This window comes from Panicum virgatum, chromosome 8K, assembly GCF_016808335.1.
Source record: "Panicum virgatum strain AP13 chromosome 8K, P.virgatum_v5, whole genome shotgun sequence".
In the NCBI taxonomy this organism is placed as follows: Eukaryota; Viridiplantae; Streptophyta; class Magnoliopsida; order Poales; family Poaceae; genus Panicum; species Panicum virgatum.
The window spans coordinates 9,903,754-9,925,660 of NC_053143.1; the positions used below are offsets into that span (position 1 = coordinate 9,903,754).

Here is a 21,907-nt window from a genome sequence, read left to right on the forward strand (position 1 = left end):
GCTCGGGCACACAGTTTTGCCCATATCAAACACACCCTAAGTGTTCCACACACCTTAGCTTTTCCTGCTGCAGAACTAACTTATATTATCAAAATAAAAAATAATGCCTTTCTTAATTAAGTGCATAAAAATTGTTATGCGTAAAAATGACGCATTTAGTGTCACAGTTATCAATTAAGAAAAATCTATGAATAATTATATTTGCACTATGTATAAGAAATGAAAGTTCATCGAGAACTAAAACTCTAAATGTGTAGTTTTCTACACTTGCTTAAAACGTGTAGGCTTTTATACATATGCCAGATAAATTGTACTTTTGCAAAAAAAAAAGAGAATACTCCACTCTAGAGCGTGAGTTTTTTCCCTTTATAAATACTTCAAATAAAAAACAAAGTTCAGCGTACTACTAGTGTAGTAGTAGCTGAAAAAAATAGCCCTCGCATTGAAAATATCCGAGCATCTTCTCCAGGAAAAAAAAAGAGAACAGAGCATCATTCTAAGCAAGGAGTGCCAAGTAAGCAACTCATTTGCAGAGGTCCCTTGATGCAAAATCAACCATACCATTTGACCCCTCAGCAGAGTGCTCTGCCATCATCAAAACAGAGCCCTGGCCGCCAAATAAAACTTGACCACTTCCCCTCTCTCTCTCTCTCTAGCCTCCATCCAAGTCTCTCTCTTTCTCTCTCTACCCCTGCTTCTGGGAAGCTCATCAGCAGGCAGCCATGGACGACGCCGCTGGGGAAGAAGAAGCTTCCATGTAAGTTCCTCCGCTCCAAATTTTCCATCGCTTTTCCTCGCATCGCCACTTATAAATACCTGCTGCATCGGTCGCGCGCCCAAAAAGTTTGTTCCTTTCTCTACCTTTCGCGCCCAATTGGAGAGAGAGAAAAAAGATGGAAATTTGATGCGGCGAGGAGGCTCAAATGCTTCGTGCTTGTGAAGGTTCGAGACCAGCCATGTCCTCGGCGCGCTGCTCGCCTCCTCGCCGCTGCTGGCGCGCGCCTGGGACCGCTGCGCCGCCGCCGACGCCGCCGCGTCGGGGCTCGTGCACGGCGAGGACGGCGGCACGGTGTACGTGGGGTTCTCCGGGGCGCCGGCCGCGCTGTCGGCGGCAGGCGCGGCGGTGGCCGGTGGCGGCGGCGTCTTCGCGCCGGTGGGGCTCGGCGGGGACGCTACCCGGCGGATGTTCGCGCCGCTGGTCGCCGCCGAGCCCGACGCGGCCGCCGTGGGGGAGCAGGTCGCCGTGCAGGCCCTCGCGCTGCAGTGCTTCTTGAAACTGTGGGGCTCCCCTGATTTCCAGGTGATTGATCGCATCATTGAAAATATCTGCCTGATTTATCATTTGTTTTGTGTTTAGCGCGTTAATTGGAGCAGTTTGCCCACTAATTTGACTAAATTAGCATCTTTAATTTCGGGGTTTTATGTGATGGTCTGATATTTTGCTTTATGGCTGGCTTGGGATGTGATGTTGATGTGCCTGTCTTTGGTTGGTGCTGTGACCTTGTGTTCATAAATACAAATGAGAGAGATGCACTCAGATTTTACAATTCCCAGTGTCAGTGATTCAGGCATTGTTTAGATGCGGGCTGTAAAAATTTTGAAAGGAAATCTTTTCACATTTGAAGTAGTAAACATAGACTAATTACAAAACTAATTACAGAACTCTTCTGTAAAGTACGAGACGAATCTAATGAAACTAATTAATCCATCATTATAGCATGTTTACTATAGCATTACTGTAGCAATTTAGTGTCTAATCACAACCTAGTTAGGTTCATTAGATTCGTCTCGTAATTTACAAGCAAACTGCGCAATTAGTTTTTTATTTCGTCTAGATTTAGTGCTCCATACAGGTGCCGCAACAAAAATTTGGAATTTAAAAAAATGCAACTAAACAAGGCCTCAATATTTTATAGTGCAATAATTTAACAGTTCGATTTGTCAGTCAAGTGTAAGAACATTGTGTGATGAAAGCAAAACAAAATCTTTCTTTTTGAGGGAAAATCTAGGAAGAGCAAAGTACAAGTTGCTATTGCCTTTTCAGTGTCTATCTTCTCTCTTGTGATTTCTTCTGTTAGTTTGCTGTCTCTGGCATAATAAAGACTGTAAGAGTTTGTCAAGTTTAGCTTACAGCTCAATTAAGGGTGTGTGTACAGAATACAATCCCTGTCAAATTTGGCGGCTAACTTGAGATGCTATGCACCTGCTGTATCAATGCAAACAAAAAGTACATCCACATTACATAGCTCACAGTACCCACCAAAAGTTGCTGTTCTCCTTTATTGTGGCTTACAACCTGATGCATTTCAAGGGCCCATAAGCAACAGAGCAAATGATGGTGATAAGGCATATAAAATGCACTGCACTGCTACTCATGATTTGGACAGTGGCTCCTACAATAAACATGCAGAAAGAGATCTAAAGAAATTGCAAGATCTTGAAATTTTTTCGAAATAAGATGTGGAGAAGGATTGATCTGGAGGACTAAAATCGATCTAATCATGATGAAGAGTCGTCCTACATGTACATAGTTTGGTGTCATTCAGAATTCAGGCTGCTTTCGCTGGGACATTATGTTCTGCTTTTCAATAATTTCAAATGATCATCAAAATTTTATGATAATCTTACTCGTGATTAAGACATCTGAACTAAATTCCACTATAAAGAATTTATGTCCTCGGTGACGACAGCCTTGTGCTCCATCATAAGTTCATATGGGCCCCTTTTAATCCCATACGTGGAGAAACTTCAGCTTCTGTTGATCTTTTCAGTTATCTTTCAGAGGGTCACACCCTGTCCCCAGTTCTTCTATACCTTCTTGTATCATCACTAATATTGCCTTTTTTAGTTGAGTACTTTCCAAATTATTGTTCATAAATCATAAAGGATGGTTATCTTTTTGCATTATTTTTTTTGGGTTCAGTATGAGTATTGCGTGTTGCTTATGCAGGTGGCTTGAGATCCAAATCTCCTGAATCAGTATATATTTTAATCAAGCATCGTTATCACTGTTGCCTTTTTAATCGAGTAACTGACTCCAATCAAGTGCATCATATTTTCCATGATTTTCATTGTTCTTGTATCAATATTGTGTGTTTCTTCCTATGCGGCTAAAATACCTTTGCTCACTGTAGGTTTGCACCTATGTCACTGAAATGCTAAAGCTCAATTTGTGCTGCATGTTGCAACTGGAGATCGAACTGCGACCTACTCATTGCAATTTGTTGGCAATGCAGATACTACTGGATCAGATCAGGGGCAAGGCAGTCGTGTTCACTGGCCACTCCCTCGGTGGCGCCATCGCCGCCCTCGCCGCCCTGCACTACCTCTGCATCTCGTCGTCAAGCTCGACGTTTGGTCCGGCGCCTCCGGTCCTGTGCGTCACCTTCGGAAGCCCATTGCTCGGCACCGAAGCGCTGTCCAGGGCCATCCTGCGCGAGCGATGGGGCGGCAACTTCTGCCACGTCGTCTCCCAGCACGACGTCGTCCCGAGGCTCCTCTTCTGCCCCCTCGACGCCGTCCCCGCGCGCATCATCGTCGAAATGCAGCTGCGGCAATGGCCGGCGCGCACCCACCACTCGGGCGCGGTGACCGCGGTCACCGCCGATAGGGACGCGCTCCGGCAGCTGATCCAGACGCACGTCGGCGCGGTGGCGATGGAGCAGAAGCTCGCCGACCCGGCGGCGGCGCCGAGCGGTGGCCCGTACCGGCCGTTCGGGACGTACGTGATGTGCTCGCCGGACGGCGCGGTGTGCGTGGACAACCCCGCCGCCGCCGTCCAGATGCTCTACGCCACGTTCGCGTCACGGTGCGCGCCGGGGTTGGAGTCCCCCGAGGCGGCGCACTCCTGCTACGGCGACCTCGTGCTGAAGATTCCGCAGCACCTGCTAGTCAAGAGAGTCCTGCGCGCCGCCGACGCGCCGGCCGCGTCCAACTACGACGCCGGCGTCTCCCTCGCCCTGGAAGCCTCGGGCATACACGCCATGGTGAGAGCACATGTACGTACTGGTCTGAGCGTGTCCATGATCGAGATGGTGTGCCCGGCGATGCCTTTCTGATCGCCGTCGACCGGTGCTGTTGCAGGCGACGGAGGCGTCGACGGCGCGGCAGTGGCTGAAGATGTCGAGGCGGGCGGGGCGGCGGCCGAGCCTGAACTGCGCGCAGCTGGCGACGAAGCTGGGGCGGATCACGCCGTGCCGAGCGCAGATCGAGTGGTACAAGGCGCTGTTCGACGGCGAGCTCGGGTACTACGACGCGTTCAAGCAGCGGCGGTCGCCCAAGAAGTTCAGCAAGGCCAACATGTACCGCATCAAGCTGGGCCAGTTCTGGGACGGCGTGCTCGCCATGCTCGACGCCGGCCAGCTCCCGCACGACTTCCACCGGCGCGCCAAGTGGGTGAACGCCGCGCGCTTCTACCAGCTGCTCGTCGAGCCGCTCGACATCGCCGACTACCACCGCCGCAACCTCCACCGGACGCGCGGGAGGTACGCGACCCACGGCCGGGAGCGCCGGTACGAGCTGTTCGACAGGTGGTGGCAGGAGAAGGGGTGCGCCGGCGCCGGCGTCTGCCGCGGCGGCGACGTCGCGGCGTCGGCGAGCAGGAGGCGGCGGAGCAAGTACGCCGGGCTGACGCAGGACCCGTGCTTCTGGGCGCGGGTGGAGGAGGCGAGGGAGCAGGCGGAGAGCGCGCGGGGCGAGCGCGACGCGGCGAAGCTGGCGATGAAGCTGGAGGAGCTGCGGGAGTTCGAGCACTACTCCGGCGAGCTGGTGGCGAGCAGGGAGGTGTCCGTCGACGTGCTCGCGCCGCAGTCGAGCTACACGCTCTGGGTGGAGGAGTGGAATCAGCTCAAGCTCAGGGATGAAGTGAGGACCATCTTGCTGTAGTTTTGTTTGAAAAAAGAAAAATTTGAGCCAGCAGGCTGAAACACAGCTGAAGGATTCTAGCTAGCTGATGGAAAAATTTCCAAAAGATTAGATTTGGATGGATGGGTGGATGTTAGTAAACTTTAGTACAGGCGATTGTAAATATACTAGTCCTGTAGAAGCACTGGATTATGAAATTTAATTATAATGTATTTGTTCTTTCATGGAGTATAATACCCTCACCTCATTCAATTAAGTTTCAATCTTAATTATCCTTTTTGAAACGTTTCATTTTATTCTTGTTTGGCGCGCATATAAATTAGAGCAGTCAAAATCTCTTCTAAATTCAAATGGTCTTAACACAACAAAGAACAGGGCTCAAGCTTCACGAAATCAGCAGTCTGCAGGTTCAATTTTGAAGCTTGGAAATGCCAGCCATTTCCGAAACCGGCCTGCTGAGATTTTGGGCCGGGTCAAAAGAAGTTGGGCTTTTTCGGCGCTAGATTGATGATGATGACATCTAACCCTGCCATTTTGTGACAGGTGCATGTTTGCTTTGAGCATGTTTGTGATTGGTGCTTACTACTTTATCCATCCCTAAATGTAAGGATTTCTATTTAGGGACAAAATACAATCTTTATACCCATAATCTGCATGCATCCAAGAGGTGGGGGCCGGGTAGGGGTAGAATTGTAGGCCCCATGTAGGCTTTTAGTTCCAAAAAGCTACTCAAGAGGGATTTCTGATTTTTAGCCCCAACTTGCACTTTAAGTCCCTAAAAGTCTCCCATGTTTAGTTCTTTAGGGACTAAAGTGTAAAAACTTTTGCATGGGTCTCATGAACCAAACAGGACCTTAACTTTAACATAGAAGGTTGGTTAATGCTTTTGGGTTTCCCTCTTTGATTACACTCATGATTTATGTGGCATAAGTATTTCCACTTTGAGTATCTTAATTTTTTGGGAGCATGATCTTCTTATTTTATGAGTGATTATCAAGGCTTGAGTGGTTGACACAGAATTCCTCCTTGAATTTATTGTCTTTTATCAATGGTGATGGCTTTCATTGGCATTCTTGGAGAATACAGTGTGAAGTTTAACCGCAGCTGCTGCTAGGTGGTTAGCCTTCTAGTGAAGAACCAACCGCTGTCTCCTGATGATAGTGATGGTAGTTTTTTAGCTTTGGATAGCAATATAGCATTATCGTGGGCCACCAAATCATTGGCAGGAGCATGACAATGAAGTGAATAGCCATCAATCCATCATGAGCCCCGGGGGGCTCTGTGGGCACCTTGGGACAAATTGTGCAACATCTACCAGCCCAAAGCTCCAATAGTTGGGGCCCTGCATCTGAATTTGGCCCCTATTGGATGACTTTGGGCCCAAGAAGATCACCCAGAATAAATTCAAGCTGTTCTGCTGGTGTGTGGTGACAATGATTCTGTTTCTCTACTAGTACTTGTCCAATCGACCTAGATGAACAAGATGATGAAGTGATACTTGATTTTATTGCTCTGCTAGTAATCATTCAAATAACTGTTTGGGTTCCTTTATTTCTTCAAACACATTTTCCAAATTTTAAAACATTATTATTGGATACTCAATGTAGTAGGTGGCAAGAAAAATCTGGTTTAGACATTAGAACCCCTTTTTCAAATTCAATTATATGAGATGTCGATGTAATTGGATACTTGAGTCAGCAACTTTACTAAATGGTCATGCTAGAATCCCTATGGCAATGCGCATGAAGAACATATGGACAAATGTGAAAATATATCATGACGGCGACCAAATGGTCAGCGTCGCGTTGGGCCCGTCGCCCCGGTCTAGTAGTACGTGGCCTGTAGCTAAGATGCATATTATTCCCTATGTTGAGAAGGGATTGAAAATGAACGCAACAAAAGAAAGGAAAAGAGAGATAAAGATTGGGTACCCACCTTTTGCAAGAAATTAGTCATCGTTTTAGCTTATCCTGATTTCTAAAAAGACCAAGCAACAGATGTGACAGCTTAAGGGTGTGTTTGGTTCAAGAGCGGGTAATAAGATGGAGCCATCGCATTCTGCCTCTGGTTGAACAACAACCAGAATGGAGCAGCTCCTTCACGTGCCGCGGCGAGCTTGTTCTAAAAAAAGAGCTGAATGAGCTCGTTCCACTTGGATAGCTCGGCTCCATCCCAGACGCCTTCGCCCCTCCCACGCCACGTTGTAGCCGCCGCCCCTGCAACGTTGACGCTCGCCAGAGCCATCGCCTATCCCCTTGCCCCTCCAGTGTCAAAGTCGTCGGAGCTGCCATCCCTCACGCGCGGCACTGCTGGGGGATGCCAACAGATTGGAGCTCAGCGGAGCGGGGCATCAAGCTAGGCGGCGCTTGGGTGGAGCTCAGAGCGGCACGGGCGGGCTGGAGTTCTAGTGGCGCTGGGTAGAACTCGGGAGCTCGGGTGGTGCAAGGAGCTTGTGCGGAGCTTGGAGTGGCGTAGGGGTGGATGTTGGGCGGCGTGGGCGGAGCGCAGCCGACACACATGGAGCTTGACAGTGCTGACAGAGCCATTCCGCGGCAGGAGCTCTGTGGAAGCGCGGCCAGTACGGGAATCTTAGGTGGCACAAGCGGAGCGTGGCTACCGACAGAGCTATGGCCGAGGGAGCTCAGGTAGCTACGGTGGGAGATAGAAAGAGAGGGGAGGATTTTGTGGACGATAGATGGGTCCCACATAACAGTGGTTAACGGAGTGATGACAGATCCATTCTCGTACCTCCAACAAAACAAGAATTGTAATGGCTCCATCCCTTTAAACAAACGCATAGTATAGAATGGTCTTGTTTATAAAATTTAGAATGGAGCCATTCCGTCAACCCAAAGTTGTATCTCTTTGGTTAATAAGATACAAAGGTTACCTCGCTCTGCAACCAAATGCTACCTAAGCGGCCGGTCCCACATCATTTCCAGCAACAGAAGCTTCAGCCTACTCCGAGTGAATCATGTCACAATGCTATTTTTAAGATTGTCATAAGTCGGTCATACCACCAATATAGAATTCAATAGATGGTAGAAAAACAACTTTATCCTTATTATATTTCTAAAGCACGTAATGTTTCCACCAAAAGTTTTGATTTGGTCCAACATGTATCACCGAAGGGTGGACCCGGAGTGTATATAATAAGAACCAAACAAAAACTCTATATTGTAACCTAAACAGACTCAAATACAATGAGAACATGAAAACACAATGAAATCATATTTGCAACGTACGGATATATTTGCTCGTACTACATTAAATATACATCCTAGCATATTGTATTATTTTTAGGCCGCTCAAGAGAATTAGTTTTTTTTAATCTGTGAGAGTCGACTCAAAATTGCAAACATGGTTTCCCATTCATGGATATCGAGCCAAAGCTATTTCTGTGCCAAGATATGGCATCATCCAGCCCTTCTTTTAACTCTCCTACATTGTTTGGTTAGAAGAATGGAGTGGTCCAATCAACCATCGCTTTCCCATTCCTCACATTTTGTTTGGTTTGAGAAGTTGAGTGTGTTGATCCGTCACCACTACTTCATCTCTCACATGCATTTGATTCCCATAATAATGGAGAACCGGTTTATCCCCACAAAAATTCATGAGATGATCTTGTGATGGACCATTCCATCCTAGATGGGGTGGTTCATCGTAAATCAAACGGCCTCTAATCACATAACAATTCAATGTGCTAGGACTAGCCTCACGTGAAAGGTGACAAGGCGGATACCTACCAGCACATCATTTTCGTTCTAAGCTTTCCACGCATCAACCAGAGTACCAAGATTCGTCTTTTCATTCCCCATCATCTTCCACGCATCAACCAGAGTACCAAGATTCGTCTTTTCATTCCCCATCATCTGCGCTTCGTAATCATGCATGCAAGTAGCTGAATGTTTGCTCATGTGTGTACTTGCATGAGACTGAATATAAATGATTAAGGAGCATGTATACGTGGGGTTTATCACGAAAGAGGTCGGCCAGAAGTATGTATACGTGGTAAAAAAAAAGAGAGAGTAAATATAAATAGCAGCTGAATACAAGTCAAAAACAGCAGAGCTTCGGGGTTTGAAGTCCTGGAGGTCATCATTCAGATGACAGTTGGTAATAAAACCTTCTTTCATGGAGATCAGTGTAATAATATGCGCTGGAGTATCTGGACAGTCCGAAAAAATGCAGATATCTTTGAAAATGAAGTCCACCAGTCAATCCAAAATTACAAAGAAGTCTTCAAAGCGACCTTTGCATTATTGCGCCTTCATAAGCGAAGCCAAAGTACTTTCCAGAGATAAGCTAAGCATGGCTAGAAGCTTTCATGTAATCGTTCTTTTGTCTGTTTTCTACATATGTAACCTTTTTTACTTTCTTTAAATTTATATAATCGGTTGGGGACGGATAATCCCCTCCTGTTTTCCTAAAAAAAGATATAGACTTCTCCTATCTCCACCTTTCCACGCGGCGGCGTCTCGATGAGCCAGCCACTGGTACTGCCGCCACCACCACCATGAACGCCGCAATCAAATGCTCCTCTCCCTCTCCCTCTCGTCGTCGTCGTCTCATCTCTATAAATCTCCGATCCGATCCTCTCATTCACCAAAAACTAAACACACATTCATTGCTCACCACAGCAAGCTAAAAATCGCCATCTACTTACTAAATCAGGCAAGTGTTGCCATTATTATTGTTTCGAATTAGCAAGGTCGTAGCTTCTTCTTCGACGATCGGAGGCCGGTGGTGATGGCGGCGGCGGCGAAACCAAGCCACCTGAGCGGGGAGGCGGTGGAAGCGGGGAACCGCGGCGACGAGGCGTGGCTGGACGACGACGGGCGGCCGCGGCGGACGGGCACCATGTGGACGGCGAGCGCGCATATCATCACGGCGGTGATCGGCGCCGGCGTGCTGTCGCTGGCGTGGGCGATGGCGCAGCTGGGCTGGGGCCCGGGGCTCGTCGCCATGGTGGTCTTCGCCGCCATCAGCTACTACACCTCCACGCTGCTCGCCGAGTGCTACCGCTCCGGCGACCCCGTCGCCGGCAAGCGCAACTACACCTACACCGAGGCCGTCCGCGCCATCCTCGGCGGCGCCCAGGTCAAGCTCTGCGGCCTCATCCAGTACGCCAACCTCGTCGGCATCGCCATCGGATACACCGTCGCCTCCTCCATCAGCATGCTGTAAATATTTTATATGTGAACTAGCCTTGGATTCCATTATTCTGAATTTCTGATAACCAACAAGCTGACGAATGATCCATGGTTGCAGGGCGATCAAGAGGGCGGATTGCTTCCACTCCAAAGGGCACAGGAACCCCTGCCGGAGCTCGAGCAACCCCTACATGATCCTCTTCGGCGCCGTGGAGATCGCCTTCTCGCAGATCCCGGACTTCGACCAGATATGGTGGCTCTCCATCGTCGCCGCCGCCATGTCCTTCACCTACGCCACCATCGGCCTGTCGCTCGGGATCGCGCAGACCGTCGCCAACGGCGGGTTCCGGGGCAGCCTCACCGGCGTCAGCGTCGCCGCCGGCGTGTCGCCGGCGCAGAAGGTCTGGCGCAGCCTGCAGGCATTCGGCGACATCTCCTTCGCCTACTCGTACGCCTACATCCTCATCGAGATCCAGGACACGATCCGGGCGCCGCCGCCGTCGGAGGCGGCGGTGATGAAGCGCGCGACGATGGTGAGCGTGGCGACGACGACCTTCTTCTACATGATGTGCGGGTGCCTGGGGTACGCGGCGTTCGGCGCCGCCGCCCCGGACAACCTCCTCACGGGGTTCGGCTTCTACGAGCCCTTCTGGCTCCTCGACGTCGCCAACGCCGCCATCGTCGTGCACCTCGTCGGCGCGTACCAGGTCTTCGTGCAGCCGCTCTTCGCCTTCGTCGAGGCGCGCGCGGCGGCGCGGTGGCCCGGCAGCCGGTTCCTGGCCCGGGAGGTGAGGGTCGGGCCCTTCGCCCTCAGCGTGTTCCGGCTCACCTGGCGCACGGCGTTCGTGTGCCTCACCACCGTCGCCGCCATGCTGCTCCCCTTCTTCGGCGACGTCGTGGGCTTGCTCGGCGCCATCTCCTTCTGGCCGCTCACCGTCTACTTCCCCGTGGAGATGTACATCAAGCAGCACGGCGTGCGCAGGTGGAGCACGCGATGGGTCTGCCTCCAGACGCTCAGCGCCGCGTGCTTCCTCGTGTCCGTCGCCGGCGCCGTCGGGTCCACGGCCGGCGTCGTGGGCGCGGTCAAGCTGCACCGGCCGTTCAGCGGCTACTAGCTAGGACTTGCTAGAGCATGCTCCGCTCCATCCGTTGCAGTCACAAGCTAGATAGGTGACTAAACTGGTCACTGTTAGAGCTAATTAAGACGTGGTTAGAGCTCCACTGAATGCTACTTTTAGAAGCCATGTGCCACGGCTAGAGCTAATTAAGAAAAATGTGAAACTCGATCGCCAAGATTTATGATTGAGATAAATCAAGTTGCTTGAGCACACTAGACCTTTCTCTCCGTGCAAACTATGGAAACTTCAATTTGGGTTATCGAATCAACATCCAAGGGGGCATAGTTCTGGACCCGCCCTTGGATTGAGTAATCACATTTTTGCAAATCCCCCCTCCCACCCCCGCACCCCTCCCCTTGGATGTTGATCTGATGAACCAGATTGAAGTTTCAATAGTTTGCACGGGAGAAATTAGTTTGCATATAATATGTTCCCATCATTACGGCCCAGATGGGGGATAAGTGACTTGCTTGGTCACTGGAGGGTTCTTGGGCCGTGGCACAGACCTGCAGCCCATCATTTGCTTAATTAGTCCGATCCCTCTTCATTTTCCTTTTCTCATTTTCGATACAGCTTCAACATGTTCATCCAAATCAAGTTGATGTAGGGCTTTTACTTGCAATGTTCTCCCCTTGGCAGTCTAATTCTTTTTGTAATATGTCTTGGGGATGAGAGCGCTTCAGCGCGTTGTAAACTCTTGTCTATCTCAATACAAAGATGCGCAATTCTCTTGGATATTCCGTAAATAAAAGAACCCCACTTCTCTGTCCATTTTCTTTCTTCCGCATGACCCCAACTCATTTTCTTATGCTCCCTCCATGGCCGGTCACTAACTCATACTACACGGATAGATGCGCATAATAATGTAAAAAAGCAGCAGCTTTGGAAGGTAGGTTAGTTCTTGAAATCCTACGCTTACACGTGTCGGCGGTCGCAATGATTGCCCCTTCTAGCTATAGCTTCTGCTACCTCTCTACTCATACACGACCGATTTGCCGCGTTGTTGCTAGAATCGTGGAGGATCGGAGCTCCCAGATTCCACCTAATTTTGTCCGACCCAAAGTGTATACGAACAACTCTAGAAACACTTATCTTGTACGACGCTGATTGCACGATCAGGAATGAAAGCAAGAGCGAACGAGCTCATGGCTCGGTGTAGGGGTGGGCAAAATATAACCGAAACCGATTAACCGAACCGAACCGAACCGCTTTAACCGCAAAAGTCGGTTAATTCGGTTAACGGTTAATTTTGCGGTTAAAATTTTTGAGATATTCTTTAACCGCATATTATTTCGGTTTTGATGTGCCACTAACCGATTTAGCCGAATTAACCGATTTAGCAAGTTGAGTGTAATATGTATTTATCTTATGTCTTAAATATATGTATAATCATGTGAGATATCAATAATTTTTGGTTTTCATAATTAAGATATCTAAGTGAGGCTACATTAATTGTTTTTCTAGCTTTCTAAGCTTATTTTAGTGGCCAATAGCTTGTAGTTGATGTCATAATTTCATTCTAATTTGCTTGTTATTTATGTATTGTATACATTACGGTTAACCGTAAAACCGAACCGATTTAACCGCAACCGAATTTACGCGGTTAAAAGATTTCTAGCTACAATTTCGGTTAAGAGTTTGTCATAACCGAAATATTTCAAAACCGAATTAACCGAACCGATTTAACCGCACTAACCGAATGCCCAGCCCTAGCTCGGTGGTTGGGTCCTCCGGTGGGGAGGCCCCCGCCAGCGTTCGAACCCCGGTGGGGGTTCCGCTGGTGTCACACCTGTCTGGTTTTTCCAGGTTTTCTTCAGGAGAAGGAGCCTCAAGCGCCTATGAACCACAATAGGATAACGTGCCCGTCACTTATATTCTCAGTAGGCGTGTGTGTATAGGTTGTAGTTTCTGGTTAGTTAGGGAGTGCGTGGGTGTTTAGGTAGGGAGTGAGTATAGATACTACAGCTTGTACCTAGTTTGAGGCACTCAACAAGGAATGAAAGCAAGAGAGAACAAAGACCGAGCTAGTTTCCACTTATCTTGTACTACTGGCATAGCTAGAATCTTTTCGGACAAGGGCATCCCTTTTGCCCTTTTTCGCTACTACCACTGAACTCTGAAAAGAGGAACATGCGGCTGCAAGCCGGTCATCACTACCTCGCAGAGTCGCAGCGCATCCATTCCCAGAAGCTTCAGGAGGAAGATGATCCATCAATCCTGATCTAGCACGTCACCGAGACTCCATCCTGATCGATCTGATAGCAGATCAGTAACAATAATACGAGCTAGTTAACCTGCCTGCTGCTGTATGGCGCCTGAATACAGCAACGAAATAGTAGTGAAGATAATAAGCAGCGAAACAGCAACCAACGGACTCGATTGTGCTTGGCGAGTACCTGGTTTGTTTCAAAATATAGGTCGTTTTGACTTTTTTAGATACATTGGTATTTTATATGTATATAGACATAACGTCTATCTAGATACGTAGTAAATTGGATGTACCTGAAAAGTCAAAACGACATATATTTTGAAACAGAGGGAGTACTTGTTTTAAATGTTGTTTAGTCACAAATGCATGACTGAATGAAGAATGTGCGGCTGAATACATCAGTTAGCAAGACGGCGTTCTTTCGTTCAAAAATAAAATAAAGTAAAATTAAAGAGACGGGGTTCTGAATTCTCCACTGCTGAAGACACTCCACTGACTGCTGCCATATCTGCAGATTCATTTCGGCCTTGATTCAATTCGTGCTGGCCCAGATGTTACAATTTGTTATGGGCCACTCACTATGGGGATCTTGTTATGGCCCAACTGCACGGCACACAACTGGGCCGAAACTGCAAACAAAACCTTCTTGTGGATTTTCTTTTTTGAACATAAAAAACAATTGTTCCATTCTGTAAAACAAATAGTCCGTAACGTGCTTATTACATTTTTCAGAATTCAAAATAGTTCATAGATAGCTAGTGTTGGTAACCAAGACTACGGGGACATCTATATTCTGATCGGCACTCCATGATTCCTTGTGTTGATCATAAAAGGCATACAAGTCCGAGTGATCCATTTATGTTCAAATATCTTGCAGAATAAAAGAACTCATTTGCATCAGCAAAGCTCAGTAGGGAGTCTTTCTTTTTTGTAGCGACTACAACCAGTTTAACAAAGATCGTTTGAACTGTTTCCTGGCAACTATTTCTATCCTAAAAAGGAGTAAACACAACATTAGATTAGTTCTCTAGATGAACTGGCGTTCAAATGAGAGACTACAACCAGCCAGCAAGGCATGATTTTTTATTAATTGCCAACACTTATGGTTGACTCATTAAACATTTGGGCGGTGAAAATTGGATGTCAAATCTTTTCCCAAAATAATTTAGTTTCAAATTTCGTGTTGAAAAAGGCTTCTAGATTTACTCTTTATTTTGTCCGAATAATCTTTGAGCAGTCAGTTTTTACACGAACATTAAGTACGTGCGCCGAAATTGTTTAAAAGCCCAGTGACGCAGAACAAGTTAAAGGAGGGAGGGAGCTAGTAATAAGTATGTGCGTGGCCCTCAATTATCTAAGGCCAATTTTAGTGGGAATATTATAGGAGTGTGATGGGCACTAAATTAAATTTGATAATATGTATTAATAGTATGAGGAGAGAGAAAAGAAAAGTGTCATGAAATGTGAGAGGAGTGTCACCATGACACTCTATTGGCACAATTTTTAAGATTACAGTCTAGCTAATTGTGTCGATAACACTCTCACTAAGACTAGCCTAAGTATGAACCAAAGAAAGGAGGAGAGAGCTTGTCTCCGGATCTCGGTCTACTAGCTCTACGTACACACAATTAACCTTCCTTCTTCTCGCTTGTCCCGGCTGCCATGGTGGCTGCTGCGTCACGGTATTTCTAGACACGCGTACACGTACCATCCCCCTGCTGTAAGTAACTACGTACACGTACACGACTGCGTACGGTACGGTACCGTAGTTATGTACTCCCACGCACGCTGATCACCTGTTCTACTATGTTCATCGTCTAGATGATCAGCACGCCAGAGCAACCACTACGGGAAACAGCACGTTTGCTGTGTGCTCTGCCTTTTGCCGTGAGCCAGAAATCGAGCACACAGCAAAAGGAGCATTTGCCGTGTGCCACCAATGGAACACACGACAAAGTAAACAACACACAGCAAAAAAGGACATTTGCCGTGTGACTAAGAAGCAGACACACGGCAAACACTTCACACATGGCAAACGTGCCTATTTGCCATGTGCACGCTAACAAAACACACGGCAAAAAAGTTACACACGGCAAAATTCTTCATTTGCCGTGTGTCAAATTTCTAACACACGGCGAAGAGCCTCACCAAGATGTCCGTGCCCTTGCCCTAAAATTTTGCCGTGTGTTGTTTAGCTTTGCCGTGTGTCTTGTCTCAAGCACACGGCAAAAGTGTTCTAAATAAGTTCATTCTACCCATGCAACTTTCGTGGGTATCTTCATATTGTACATGAGACTCTAAATTAGATTTTGGTTTTTTTTCCGGTCCTTTTGCTATATTTAATATTTTTATTTCATGAAAACGAATTTTAGAGAATAAGTCAAATTTGACTGCAATAATTTTACATAGAGTAATAATGAAGCAAAAAAATGATATTCACATCATGAAGTCCCATGTGAGACCATATCCGAAAAATGGATGGAAAATTTGAAGTTCTTGCTCATGAACCATGCCCTCGAACATGAGGCCCAATAGTTTTAAAATTATATAAAAAGCAAACGTAGTCTGAAAAATATAAGATTTGTCATGATATCATGATTTCATATGAGGAGGCTATGGTAAAAATTTGAAAAGGTTTTGCACAAGTTTTCACCTGTACTCCTTATAAATCGAAGCATCTCCAGAGAATATCTATAGAGATGAGAAGAAGTCGTTGAGATTTGAAGTCAAAGCGACAGTCGAATTGAGTGTTGACTTCAAGACTTTTTGTACATGCAATAAACATCTTATAATCTTTCATGTCAAAGTTTGGTTACTTTTCGGTTATGTTTGATAATTTTAATTTTTTTTGCAATTAAATAATAAATTTAGTTAAACACGATATGCAAACAATTTAGTTGATATAAATTGGATTTAAGACACAAGAAATAATACATTATTCTGCATGTGATCATGAAGCAAGAATTCTTTATTCACTTTGCCAAGGTTAAGAAGTTCACGAAGTCAAGGATACATGAAATAGTGGTCAATATTCAAAAAAAAATCCTTTGCTGTGTGCCACCTCCTAGGGCACACGGCAAACGGCTGCCTTTGCCGTGGGCTAGATCGCAGGGCACATGACAAAGCTGGCGTCTTTGCCGTGGGCCGGATCGGGGCACACGGCAAAGTTCCAGCCCCTTATCCCCTTCTGCCTCACACACGCCACACACTCACGCCACACACGCAGCCATCTCCTACCTTGCACCTGCGCTCGCCCACGCAGCTGCTGGCCACACGCCGCCGGCCACACTCGCACCTGCGTTCGCCCGTGCCCCCACCCACGCCGCCGGCCACGCCCGCGCTCGCCACGCCGCCGGCCCCGCCAGCGCTCACGACGCCGCCGCCCTCGCCCATGGGATCGCCACACCGCCGCGTTCGCGACGCCGACAGCCTCACCGGCGCTCACGCCGCCGCCGCCGATGAGGCCGCATCGTCTGCGCTCGCACTCTGTCCTCTCTCGCACGCGGATAAGGCCAAACAGCTCTCCTTCTTCTTCCCTCTCTCTCACGCACCTCTCTTTTCTCTTCAGGGCGGCGGCGTGGTCTGGAGTCGTCGGCGGGCGGCGTCGGGTGCAGTTGGTCGGCGGGAAGGCGGTGAGCGAGGCGCAGGGTGGCGGGCTTGGCTCCGAACAGCGAGGGCCCTCCCTACAGCGGTGGCCGGCGCGCCTCCGGCATGAGTGCGCGAGCTCAGCTGGCACCGGCGGTGGCGGGCCGGATGGGGGAAACGACGACGGGGCGCGAGCTCGGCTCCGGCGACGGCCGGCACTCCCCAAGCATGCGCGCGCGTGGTAGTCGGCGTGTGCCGCCCCTCTCCACGCCGCCGGCCACCTCGGCCCCGCTCCCCCAGCGGCGGCGATGGCCACGCCTCCGGCCGTACGCAAAGGCCGGCGCTAGGTCTGCGGCCCACGCATGGTGGGCCCAGGCATGCGTGGTGGGGCCCGGCATGGTGAGCCTTGGCGGCAGGGCACGGATTTTTTTAAAATATTTTTCAAAATTTTTTGCCGTGGGTCAGATATGCACACGGCGAACTCTTTGCCGTGTGTCCGACAAAAGACACACGGCAAAGATTACCTTTGCCGACGGTTGTTTGCCGTGTGTTGCACACGGCAAAGCCTTTGCCGTGTGTAAAATGGGCTTTGCCGTGTGCAACAGTCACACGGCAAAGTTCCTGTCTCCTGTAGTGAACGACACATCGGCGCCACGAACAAAGAGAAATCAAAGCTAAGCTAGCATCGGTACAACGAGAAAAGCTAGCCAGGCGAGGCAGGAGGAATGGTCATCAGCAGGTGCCCAGTGGAAGTTGGAAAGGGGACAAGGCTCCACCATGTCATCCTCCCCTGCCTGACCCTCCACGCGGAAGCCCAGCCAGCCACCGCCGCCATGGACGGACCACGCCAACCACATGCTCCTCCAAGCCCACTCTATATATACCTCTCCCTCCCCCTCCTCCCCATTGCCCCACACATCCAAGCTTCTCTCACTCCTGCTCTCTCTCTCTCTCTAGCCAGCCAGCAAGAGCTACCTTCCGGAGATGGTGTCGAAGAAGGCGCCGATGGAGGTGTCGGCGGAGTCCGGGAACGCGCGCGACGCGGCGTGGCTGGACGACGACGGGCGGCCGCGGCGGACTGGCACGGTGTGGACGGCGAGCGCGCACATCGTCACGGCCGTCATCGGCTCCGGCGTGCTCTCGCTGGCGTGGGCCATCGCGCAGCTCGGCTGGGCCGCCGGCCCCGCCGTCATGCTGCTCTTCGCCCTCGTCATCTACTACACCTCCACGCTGCTCGCCGAGTGCTACCGTTCCGGCGACCCCGTCGCCGGCAAGCGCAGCTACACCTACATGGACGCCGTCCGCGCCAGCCTCGGCGGCGCCAAGGTCAAGCTCTGCGGTGCCATCCAGTACGCCAACCTCGTCGGCGTCGCCATCGGATACACCATCGGCGCCTCCATCAGCATGCGGTACTAAAGAATCCGTCCAGTGATTTATTTCTCATGCAGTCATGCTTGCTTGCTTACTGATTAATTGCTGCAATCGATCGATCGGGCAGGGCAATCAAGAGGGCGGATTGCTTCCACTCCAAAGGGCGCAGGAACCCGTGCCGGAGCTCGAGCAACCCCTACATGATCCTCTTCGGCGCCGTCGAGGTCGTCTTCTCGCAGATCCCGGACTTCGACCAGATATGGTGGCTCTCCATCGTCGCCGCCGTCATGTCCTTCACCTACTCCGGCATCGGCCTCGCGCTCGGCGTCATGCAGACCGTGGCCAACGGCGGGTTCAAGGGCAGCCTCACTGGCGTCGCCATCGGCGACGGCGTCACCTCCACCCAGAAGGTCTGGCGCAGCCTCCAGGCCTTCGGCAACATCGCCTTCGCCTACTCCTACTCCATCATCCTCATCGAGATCCAGGCAAGCCATCCTCTCTTCTTTCTTTCTTGGCTTCTTGCTCTGCTTCAGTTCAGCTCCTCTGCTCCTGACCCAATACAATACAATCCCAACAACCAGGACACGATCAAGGCGCCGCCGCCGTCGGAGGCGGCGGTGATGAAGAAGGCGACGATGGTGAGCGTGGCGACGACGACGGTCTTCTACATGCTGTGCGGGTGCATGGGGTACGCGGCGTTCGGCGACGCCGCGCCGGACAACCTCCTCACGGGGTTCGGCTTCTACGAGCCCTTCTGGCTCCTCGACGTCGCCAACGCCGCCATCGTCGCGCACCTCGTCGGCGCCTACCAGGTCTTCTGCCAGCCGCTCTTCGCCTTCGTCGAGAGGCGGGCGGCGGCAGCGTGGCCCGACAGTGCCTTCGTCGCAAGGGAGCTCCGGCTCGGGCCGTTCGCCCTCAGCGTGTTCCGGCTCACCTGGCGCACGGCATTCGTGTGCCTCACCACCGTCGCCGCCATGCTCCTCCCCTTCTTCGGCGACGTCGTGGGGCTCCTCGGCGCCGTCTCCTTCTGGCCGCTCACCGTCTACTTCCCCATCGAGATGTACGTCGTGCAGCGCGGCGTGCGCAGGGGGAGCACGCGGTGGGTCTGCCTGCAGCTGCTCAGCGCCGCCTGCCTCCTCGTCTCCGTCGCCGCCGCCGCCGGCTCCATCGCCGACGTCATCGACGCGCTCAAAGTGTACCGCCCGTTCAGCGGCTAGGAGTTCAGTAGTTCAGGGGGCCGGAACGAGGCTGCCGACTAATAGTAGTAGGGGTGCTGCACTACTGACAGTGGGTCCCGGTTGTAAGCTCAGCTGTAAGGAAATGGGGGGAACAAACAAAGCCACTGAACTTTTGTGGCATTTTCTCATCCAGGGCCTTGTAGATTCTCATATTGTGTGCAAAACTGAATTAATTCCAAAGCACCCCTTTTTCTGCTTCATATTTGGATTTCTATGATTTTCTCCAAGGACGCACAATAATTGTAGGAAATGCTGTTATCCAGCCTCAAATAAAAATAGCTTTTTTCTTTGGAATTAATAAGTCAAATCAATAATATAACTTTCCAATTTGCTTGACTTCATACTTTTATTGATGAGGCTAGCTGTTGATTTCTACACTTAGTATAGTTTGGAATAAATTTTCGCCACTTTGTTGTGATTCGAATTCGAAATGCCCCAACTGAGAAATCTCAGCATTATTCAGTGGGATAAAATGTAGGTTCAACAAGCTAAAATAAAACCACCATGAGAAATGAATAAAAACCTAGATGCAATGGGGAGAAGATGAGATCTAGAAGCAGTGGCGGAGCCAGGAATTTACAGCTAGGTATGCCACATATAAAAAATTTCAAAGCAAATAAACAATATAATGGACCATAAGTTATAATGAACATAACAAATCTATATAGTAACCAAAGTACAAGTTCTAACATGAATAATAAATAATATTACAAAATCATGGTCCGAGGAGGGCCACCGTAGGGTCGCAGAAGATGCGCCACGGCTGCCACTACCTAGCCGATGGTGCCCCAGTAGGCCGGTGGCCGGCACCTTCCGTCATTCGCAACTTGCGCTAGGAGGAGACTGCGAGGTCGCAAGGTGCTGCCCGCCGATCACCGGAGTCCCACTGACCGCCGACTGGACAGGACATGGGAGGTTAGGATGTCAAGGGCGGATGCGACTCACAGAGCAGGACACGAGTGGTACTCAGCAGCAACAGGATCATAGGTTGGAAGGAAGTTTCAGCAGCAACAGGATCATAGGATGGAAGGAAGTTTTTGCATTTATGAGCTATGAAGCCTATGAGTCATATTTTACAGTATAAATCTATGTATACTTATTAGTATTTCTCCCAAATTTTGGGTATGCTAAGGAATACAGGGGCATAGCCCTGGCGCCGCCCATGTTTAGAAGGGAACTCTTGGGTGGGGATGGTGGTATATGGTATCAAATCGCACTACCACCGGAGATAGGAAAAGGCAATGGTGTGTCAATGGTGCCGAATGAGAGAGGTATATAGTGCTAGCAGCCATACAGAGAATGTCGTGAAACCAATGACTTGTAAGGAGTGCAGTGCCGCAGCTGCAAGAAGGGTCAACACATTGTTGATATAAGAAAAATCCATTTCCATCTCTCCATATATACCATCTTGTCCCAAAAAAAAGTCAGGAGTGGTTTGACTACTGGTTGATAGATGATTTGACTAGTGCTACTTTAAAGGAACATAAGAGAAGACTCCATGAAACCACTACTTGATTCCCAAAATACCCCTATGGGAAACAACAATGCATGCTACAATTATTTCAATGTTAACACGAAAATGACTCACATCCTTGTGAGGCATGCATATTGTTGCTTGGAGTTATTTCTTTCCATGAAGATTCTAGTACAATCTCTTGTGCAAATTCAGTTGACCATACTTCACCGGTCGGTAGAGGGGAGAAATGAAACTCTTTTGCACATACCTCATGATGACAAGTCGACATGCCAATGATCTACACAAGATCACCCAAGGCCCACACATTCTACACATGACAAGCCCAATACATGATCACACCATGGACCATCGACAACAAGCTCGATCTATGGATAGATCTCGGTTAGGAATATCTCCCATCACCAGGAAAGAATGGAAGTAGTGGCGAGTCCACTGTTGGACGACCATTACAGCTGAGAAGATGTCCCAACTTCTTGCTCCTCCGAAAGGAGAGGACAGACACGCAGACATGGAGGAGAGGATGAGATCGCATGTGCACTGGATCTATCTAAGCTGTGGTCCTGGAGACTGGTACTATACTGCTCCAGGGTGCTCGCCTGGACCATTGTTGTGTTGCTCTCCTTGATTGGCCAGCACACCCAGAAGGCCTGGTGATGGCTGCTGCCTTGACATGGCCAGAAATCCCTGCAGGGACAAGGAAAAAGAATGGTTCATAGAAGACGGGAATCTCTGCACTCCTGCTGGTTGTTGGATCCTCTGATATTTTGCAATCATGGCAATGTGATGGGTAGATTTGCTTTGCATGATTGGGAGCGGATGGTTTTTGGTCCATGCTTTTCTTTCAGCAATTTTGCCATCTCACAGGGTCCTAAAGGCAGTGCTGTGGTTTCTGG

At 49.4% G+C, this 21,907-nt stretch overlaps 3 protein-coding genes across 6 annotated transcripts; all 3 read left to right on the top strand.

Moving 5' to 3' along the window:
• The first annotated feature begins 485 nt into the window (after window positions 1–485).
• Window positions 486–5,099, top strand: LOC120643871 (lipase-like PAD4). Of its 4 annotated transcripts, none has more exons than XM_039920357.1 (4): window positions 486–757; window positions 943–1,300; window positions 3,135–3,998; window positions 4,084–5,099. In XM_039920357.1, exons 1-4 carry the CDS (start codon window positions 723–725, stop codon window positions 4,882–4,884), a joined length of 2,058 nt encoding a protein of 685 aa, XP_039776291.1. In that variant the 5' UTR covers window positions 486–722; the 3' UTR covers window positions 4,885–5,099. The 4 variants fall into 4 exon arrangements, with proteins under 4 accessions (XP_039776291.1, XP_039776292.1, XP_039776293.1 ...); XM_039920358.1 differs by having other exon boundaries at window positions 487–757; window positions 3,135–3,986; XM_039920359.1 differs by having other exon boundaries at window positions 500–757; window positions 3,237–3,998.
• A 4,216-nt stretch (window positions 5,100–9,315) lies between these two features.
• On the top strand, window positions 9,316–11,349 carry LOC120643872 (amino acid permease 3-like). Its single transcript, XM_039920361.1, has 2 exons — window positions 9,316–10,046; window positions 10,135–11,349. Exons 1-2 carry the CDS (start codon window positions 9,613–9,615, stop codon window positions 11,129–11,131), a joined length of 1,431 nt encoding a protein of 476 aa, XP_039776295.1. The 5' UTR covers window positions 9,316–9,612; the 3' UTR covers window positions 11,132–11,349.
• A 6,274-nt stretch (window positions 11,350–17,623) lies between these two features.
• Window positions 17,624–19,737, top strand: LOC120643874 (amino acid permease 3-like). Its single transcript, XM_039920362.1, has 3 exons — window positions 17,624–18,337; window positions 18,427–18,784; window positions 18,881–19,737. The coding sequence occupies exons 1-3, from the start codon at window positions 17,913–17,915 to the stop codon at window positions 19,514–19,516; spliced, it is 1,419 nt and encodes a 472-aa protein (XP_039776296.1). The 5' UTR covers window positions 17,624–17,912; the 3' UTR covers window positions 19,517–19,737.
• Window positions 19,738–21,907: the final 2,170 nt, after the last annotated feature.

Bases quoted from the DNA above. Each gene is read 5' to 3' on its own strand.
- LOC120643871 (XM_039920357.1), top strand. From the start codon at position 723: ATGGACGACGCCGCTGGGGAAGAAGAAGCTTCCAT. The intron at 758-942 runs GTAAGTTCCTCC...GTGCTTGTGAAG, and splicing joins GGGGAAGAAGAAGCTTCCAT to GTTCGAGACCAGCCATGTCC. The intron at 1,301-3,134 runs GTGATTGATCGC...TGCTCACTGTAG, and splicing joins GGGGCTCCCCTGATTTCCAG to GTTTGCACCTATGTCACTGA.
- LOC120643872 (XM_039920361.1), top strand. From the start codon at position 9,613: ATGGCGGCGGCGGCGAAACCAAGCCACCTGAGCGGGGAGGCGGTGGAA. The intron at 10,047-10,134 runs GTAAATATTTTA...CCATGGTTGCAG, and splicing joins GCCTCCTCCATCAGCATGCT to GGCGATCAAGAGGGCGGATT.
- LOC120643874 (XM_039920362.1), top strand. From the start codon at position 17,913: ATGGTGTCGAAGAAGGCGCCGATGGAGGTGTCGGCGGAGTCCGGGAAC. The intron at 18,338-18,426 runs GTACTAAAGAAT...TCGATCGGGCAG, and splicing joins GGCGCCTCCATCAGCATGCG to GGCAATCAAGAGGGCGGATT. The intron at 18,785-18,880 runs GCAAGCCATCCT...CCCAACAACCAG, and splicing joins TCATCCTCATCGAGATCCAG to GACACGATCAAGGCGCCGCC.